Genomic DNA, 7,500 nt, shown 5'->3' on the forward strand with positions numbered 1-7,500 from the left:
ATTAGTGACCAACGACACTGAAACTCTCGGTATTTCAAGGTCACCTTCGTCTTGTTGGAGCCACTGTGGATCGTCACCACTATTCTGACACTTCGGCCCTCTTTGCGAAGGTTCCCTTCATAGCCGTCATCCAACAGAATATCTACAGAAGAAAAAAAACAACCCCACACACACACTAAATTTTTGCTCACAAAGGGGAAACTTCAAAGGCAGCCTAATGGCTAATGACTCATACAGTCCCAGAGTACGTCAAGTCCTCAACTCTCCATTATACACGTCTTCAGAACTAATGTACAAGGGCAAACAGTTCCGTGAGCAAAATGGCATGACTCAATTTGATATGAGCGGCGTGCAAGTTAAGACTTATTGTTTATCTGTCGGGCGCAAGGCAGCGCTTTGAGGCTCCAAACGCACTTTGAATTGTTCACATAACTCGGAAAGCTCGCCGCTTTGATGCTGCTTTTAACACTGAGCCGACTGCAAAAGAGTGAAGGATGAAGGAGAGAGAAGAGAGGGATAAAGTAAGAAGGGAAAAAAAGCAGAAAAAAAAGATCAAGGGTGAGTTGAGAGGGGGGCGGTAAAAAGCGGGGGAGTCAGAGACTCGTAGAGAGAGAGGAGAAAGAATGAAATGAACAAGTGTGAGAGGACAAGTGAGTAAGGTGCTTTGTATTCGGGGTGGCTTGTTTGCGCGTGGCCTCTGCGGCGGGGCGATAACGTCCCTCTGCCACTCGTCTTCCCACGCACGACTACGTGCCGCTCATCCCTCCATCAATTAAGCCAAAGCTCCGGTGCCCGCCGAGAGAGAGAGAGAGAGAGGGAGAGAGAGGAAGAGAGAGGGAGAGAGTGAAATGGCCCCGCTCTCTCCTCTTTAATTAACGCGCAGGGAGAGGCAGAGGGAGAGGGCCGTTAAGAGAGCCACGTGCGGTTGAGAGGCTTTTTTTTCGGGCAATGGCCGCTATGTTTGCACGGCCGGCTGCTCACAAAATCCCCATTTCACTCTTCACTGCCTCCATTCTGCCCCAGCTGTGCACCGCCGTCTAACGGCCTTTTAAGCGACAGAAACTTTGGAATAATTGGAATAGTAATCAATACTAATGCTGGAGGAAAATGGGCAAGCTCCGGAGAGAGTGGACCGTAACTTTTGGTACTTTTCGATTGTCCTGTAGAGGATTGTAGGAGAATGGCTGAACTTTTGTCGACCAGCATGTTACATAAGGAGCACCTGGTAAGAACGGTGAACGATGACATTTTCTCTTACACACTTTTCATGACAGAAACATGAGATGTATTACCTAATATAGGCCCAAAAGTATGATGCAACCACAGGGTAATGAATGCTGCAGTTCATTCTTGAATCAATTAAAATTTAAAGTGTAATTAAAGAGATTTTAACTCCCTCAGACGTCCCCTTTCTTCCACCAAGGACCTCTTGTCTAGAGCCTGTGATCACTCTCTGAGGAGCCGTGATATCTTTGTATCTTTGTCGTGATGTCTTTGTGAGATCCTGCCGACTACGCCACACTTGTGGGCCCTACCACTCACCAGACATGATGGTGTCTGTGATGTTGAGGTTGTTGAGGGAGAGGCCCAGGGACTGGCGCGAGGAAGAGGACGAGGTGCTGGATGTCTCGGAGGGGGGCCGGGCCGTCTTGGCCGGGGTGGCCTGGGGGGTGGAGTTCCCGCTGGACTTCAGGCGGTCGTTCTCTGCCTTGAGAAGCTCTATCTCGTTCTGGGAGATGGGAGGGGAAGAGGGTGGGGAGGGATGAGAATAACAGTGTCAGTGATGCATGTCTCTATGCTCAACAAGTGTTGACAGAAGTGAATCTATAGGGGATAAGACTCGACTGATGTCAAAGAAAGCAGAGAGAAAGGTTTGTGCTGAAATGAACAAAAAAAATTAAAAAAAATAGTGTACAACATTGTAGTTCCCTTGGGCTTGCGGAATAACCATGGTCATTACAGCTGGCACAGTATTCTTTCAGAAGCTCTTGATGTGGTACAGGCTGTCCAAAAGATATTTGTTGTCTGTCATGTAACAAGCTTGCCTTTTGTGTACAGTACAATTGAACACAGCTCTGATGTTGGGTATGTACTTTGATCTAAATGTGGTATGACAAATGAAACATTCATAACAAAAGCTGATTTGTTGCAATCTGACAAACGCATGCATCTCCCTCCTGCCTGCCAGATCTTCACATGTAAACCTCAGTGGATGTAATCAGATTACAGAAAAAAAAGAGCTCAAGAAACCCAACCAGAAAAAAAAACAAAACAAAAACCTCATTCCACAGGGAGGTAAGCAGATTTGGGCGCTCTTGGGGGAGAAAGAAAGTTCATTTTCACTCTGCCAAAAAAAGTTCTTTCTCTCGCTTGTGCATTGTTGTCTGAAGGAGCAGTGTTACTCCTGCACGGAGTGTCGGCTTGCTTTTAATCTTCAACGGTAATCTCTGCACACGGAGAAGATGAAAAAGCGGCCCAAGTCATATTACACAAGAAAGATCTGAGAGTCGGGGATCAGTCCATTCACAAGTTGTTGTTCTGACGGACTGCTTAGTGCTTGTCACTGGCGGCCAATGCTTAGCTGACTTCAATGAGATTTTGTCACCGTGACAATAAAGCGAATGCTTCACCTTTTCACCCTTCCATCTCTTTCTCACTGTATTCTTTCACTTCATCTGTGTTTCTTTTATTTCCATTTCTTCCCTTCTCCGTGTCTTCCTTTCTGTGGCTCCCCTTCTCTCTCTCTCTCTCTCTCTCTCTCTCTCTCTCTCTCTCTCTTTCTATTTTTCCATGTTGTGTTACTGCTGGTTTGACAGTTCAGCTGACAACCTTTCGTGTGAGAGGCGGCATCTCAGGACAAGCTCTCTCTCTGGCCACAGGGCAGACGGTGGTGTTTGTCTTGCCTGTGCGGCTCCACCGGGAGTTCCAGATCACTATGCTAGCAACAACCACCTGACCCTTCGGTCACCTTGACAGCGCACCGCAAAAATCCGCTCCACCTCCCCCCTCCACTGCATATTGCATTCGTATTGCATTCGACAGCGTCACGGTTGACTGCCTGGAGGGTTGCCCACCTAAGCTGCAGTCACAGATTGGACATGGTGGCCCCACACACCAGTCAGTCACACCAGCCCTCTGGGGGTAGTGTAGCACCACTGGCAGGCTGACTTTTAATGGTGTGCTCGCCGGTGACTGGAAAGTGCTGCAATCTCAACTCTCCCTGTCCACAGACAGTACTCTCATTAACTCACTCTCAAAGCTCCCATTGTAAAGGCACTGATTGATTAACAGAATTATACATGGAATTAATGATAGATGTATTTCCTTGCTCAGTCGTTTCAAAGAGGTTTGAGGGATAGAAACACTCCATAACCTATAGGAAATCTTACTAATGCATAGCTTTCATGCCATTCGATAGAAGCTATAGCACTTTGTTTTTTACTGTGCTGTTTTGATCCTCCATTGTTTTGATGAAACGTATTAAGCTCAGAGATAGCGTGTGTGACTATGGGAACAACAGTGTGTTATTAGAATTCTATCTGCTTTATGAGCCGTGGGACCCAGATGAGACAGGACATCTGATTAAAGCCCAGATACCGCTCCCTGCAGTCCGCACGCAGAGTCCTCCTTTTATTAAACCCACAGACTGCGCTCGCGTCGTCTCTGAAGGGTTTTAGTGAGAATACCGCCGCTATCACGTCGGCTTTATTGTGCTGTCTGGTTTCATTTTCATAGTTTGAAATGATGTAAGTCTGCATGAGTATGATTTCTCATGTATACACACAGTACACAATATATATAGCAGATATGTGAATCTGGTCATACACTGTGGTTCTCTCTCTCTCTAAGTGTGTATGTATGTATGAATGTGTTTGTGCATGCATGCACATGCTTGTCTGCATGGGTGTGTATGTGCATGCACCTTACATGCAAATGTTTGTGTGCCAGTGTGTGTATATGCCTGCATGTGTGTGTGTGTGTGTGTGTGTGTGTGTGTGTGTGTACAGGCATGCACATGTGTTGTGTATGTCTGCAGGTGTGTGTGTGTCTGCAGGAGTGTGTGTGTGTGTGTGTGTGTGTGTGTGTGTGTGTGTGAGTGTGTGTGTGTGTGTCTGCTCACCTGCATGCGGTTCATGGCCTCCCGGATCTGGTCCAGGTGGTGTGCGGAGCTCAGGGCCTCCAGGCGGATGTCGGTCAGCTTGAGCTCCTTCTCCCTCAGCTCGTTCTTCAGCTGCAGGATGATCTCCGCCTCCGCCTCCGTGCACTCGCACAGCCTGCCCAGCAGGGGGCACACGTCACAGAGAGAGGGAGAGAAAGGGAGAAGAAGAGGCGGAGAGGTCACGCGGGGGAAGGTCACAAAGGTGCGGAGAGTTACCCACAATGCAACGGGAGAGACACCGCTTGTGCACACACACACACACACACACACACACACACACACCGGAGAGAGGAAGACGCGGAGGAATTAGGGCATCGTTTTTCAGAGATCATGTATGTGAAACACAAGGCATACGGATGACAGGGGGGGAGTAAAGATACTTGAAGGAGAGGGGCACAACATTTCTCATTTCCCAACTAACAAGCTAGAGACACAGACACACACACACACACAGACACAAACACACACGCAAAACTCCAAACCAATAAAGTCCACTGTGACTTGTGTAAAATTGACCACAATGTCTTAATCCCAGGCACTAACACAGCCCCACACTCTTAGCCTTGAGTGCCACGCCTGAGCGTCGACTCTCAGTCCCTGAGCACATGGCATCATCTCCACTGCACAGGCAGCTGTGGGGCACTGCTGTGAAACCCTGTCAGGGCCTCTTTCTCTTTCCGAGACAAGTCGAGACGAGCCAAAAAGCTCTTGCTGACCCACACGCCACGGATGTTAAAACCCACCACGCCTGTCACCACCAGCGAACAGAGAGGATCTCTCCCCCCCCCCCCCCCCCCCCTGCAGCTGAAGGGGAAGGCGAGCACTAGGCACTATTTGCCTTGGTCTTGTCCGTGTTAGGAGGGGAAAAACCCACAGACCAGCTAAGCTAAGTTAATGCTTTAAGCTAAGGCTATGACCGCTCTCTGAAAGGAGACTTGAGTTAATTAAGCCACACAATCATGTCCACTTAGTCATTTAGGAGATGTTTTCATCCACACTGGTTTTAAAGTGGCGTCGAGACAGGGATCATCTGTGTTTTTTTCTCAGAAAAATGTTCTCTAAATTGAACTTGTAACCCTAGCATTACCAACCGAGGCTAACTTTGGCTTGTTGTTGAATCAGTGCACCAAAAAGGAACACATTGAGTTTGCTATTTTTTGTGTCAGCCGTTACAAGCCGTTTCCCTGCTGTTTTTAATGACATTAGCCGAATGAGCTTGTCTGATGTTGTATTTTTGTTTGTGTTTTGATGGTATTAGGAGATGCAGATGAAAACACGCCAACCGCAAGCTCAAGCTCTCTCCCAGCATGCTACCACCCCTTGGTTACCGAGACCGATGCTTGTAGACCACGTGGCCGTTTTGCCTTTTCTTTGGAATCCAAAGTGGGGAGTACTTGCTATCACAAAAACACTTGCTACAGACAGACATGACACACAGACATGGGATAAGGATGAAATGATCAAAGGCATGTTATAGAAGAAGGAAAACAAGTAAAAAAAGCAACAAGAGACAAATTCAGTTAAAAGAAGCAGAAAGGAAGGCTTGACCAATTAAGAAAGGTCTCCACTTAAAAAAAAGCAAACAATGTTCTCTGAGGTGCTGTAGATGTTACATGAATATTTCAGTGTATTCATGAAAGGTTTAAATGGAATAGCACTTAAATATTTGCATAAGTATGCATGTGGTTATTGCATGCATCTGAGTCTATGTGTGCTGCATATATAGACATAACATATAAGCATTAAGAATGTATTAATTGCATAAGAATTCATCTTTGTCTTGCTGTGGGAGTGTGTATGTGTGTGTGTGTGTGTGTATGTTTGTGTGTGTGTGTGTGTGTGTGTGTGTGCGTGCTCTATGGATGATTGTGTCTGTGTGTCTGTGTGTGTGTGTGTGTGTGTGTGTGTGCATTCATATTCTATGGATGACTGTCTGTGTGTGTGTGTGTGTGTGTGTGTGTGTGTGTGTGTGTGTGTGTGTGTGTGTGTGTATGTGTGTGTGTGTGTGTGTGTGTGTGTGTGTGAGTGGATTAGCCACTCACTCTGTGGTGGACGGGGATGCCCGGAGTGCCTGTATGCTGCCCTGCCTGTTGGCGTGCTGAAGCTTGGGGGAGGAGGGCAGAGAGGAGTCGGTCATCTCCTCCATCATGTCATCCTGCGACTGCAGCTTGCTGGTCTTCTTCTTGCTGAACGCCTGCTTGAAGGAGCTCCGTAACTGCGGGGACATCAACAAACAACAAAACCCGCACGTCAAACTCACCCTCTCCGAAAGGCTTTTCCCCCTTTCTGTTAACTGACATTTCTCCTCTGGGTCACTGTCTACCAGGGGCAGGTCCAAACATCGACCTCAGGTCAGTACGAGGGGAAAGAATCAATTGAGAGAGAAAAGGAGGGTAAGGGTGAAGTAGCTGATCCAAACAAGGGGCCATTCCATGTAGGGAAGAGAGGAGCTTGAAGGAGTTCACAGATTTGATTAGTGCCGGCCCTTTGCCAAAGGACTGTGTTTTTAAGTGTAAATATAGCAGATGATAATCAAGGAAGCTGTGAGAGTCTGTGCCTCCGGGATGGTTGTATGTGTTTTTGTTTTGTATTCTTGGCCTGTGTCTCTGTCTGTCTGTCTGTCTGTCTGTCTGTTTGTTTGTCTGTTTGTTTGTTTGTTTGTTTGTTTTGTTTTTCTTGTCAGGGAAAAACACAGTGGACATGAACTGCCAATCACAGGAAGAGACAGGAAGAAGAAGAAGAAGAAGAAAAAGAAGAGAGAAAAAGACTGTTGCCATGCAGATGCCTCTGGGGGAAAAACGATGCTTCGGAGAAGAGGAGAAAGAGAGAAGGGAGGAGGAAGAATAGAAGGAGGGAGGGATGATCTGTAGAGGTGGAATGAGAGGAGGAGAAGTTTGAAAAGGAGGGAGGGGGAAGGGGGGGAGGGGGGGGCATCCATAGAGAGGAGCGCTGATGGCGTGTATTGGAAACACTGACCTGGGCAGGGATGGAATCAGCCACCTGAAGACAAAACACATCTGACCGTTACGAACAAGCCTCGTCCAGGTACGTTTAGCACGCTTCAACACTCATTAAGGCTCGGTGACCGCATGCCTGATTCACCTGCCGCACACATCGCTAGCAACCCACCTGCCACTCTTCCACACTCCCTCTTCCTTTTAGACGCTATGTCAAACCCGCTCGGTAAAATGCTTTAACGCGATGAATGTTTTACAATGTTTACACGTCAGGATGACTGGAAATTAAAGATTCCAATTTTACAAACTGAACATTTGTTTTGTGTGCTCCCTCAAGCTTTTTACACAGACCGGAAATCTGGCCCCCTACAGAGTCTGCCTTGC

General features: G+C 47.3%; 1 protein-coding gene across 1 annotated transcript in view; it reads right to left on the reverse strand.

Annotated features, from left to right (window-relative positions):
* The window catches only part of nav3 (neuron navigator 3), a 149,066-nt gene that overhangs the window by 9,497 nt on the left and 132,069 nt on the right, over window positions 1-7,500 (reverse strand). The window contains exons 30-33 of the mRNA XM_062517956.1: window positions 6,202-6,374; window positions 4,121-4,274; window positions 1,543-1,729; window positions 45-142 (exon numbers count right to left, since the gene is read on the reverse strand). Coding sequence (XP_062373940.1) covers window positions 45-142; window positions 1,543-1,729; window positions 4,121-4,274; window positions 6,202-6,374 — 612 coding nt within the window. The remainder of the gene's footprint in view (window positions 1-44; window positions 143-1,542; window positions 1,730-4,120; window positions 4,275-6,201; window positions 6,375-7,500) is intronic.

This window comes from Sardina pilchardus, chromosome 17 (assembly GCF_963854185.1).
Source record: "Sardina pilchardus chromosome 17, fSarPil1.1, whole genome shotgun sequence".
Classification (NCBI taxonomy): domain Eukaryota; kingdom Metazoa; phylum Chordata; class Actinopteri; order Clupeiformes; family Clupeidae; genus Sardina; species Sardina pilchardus.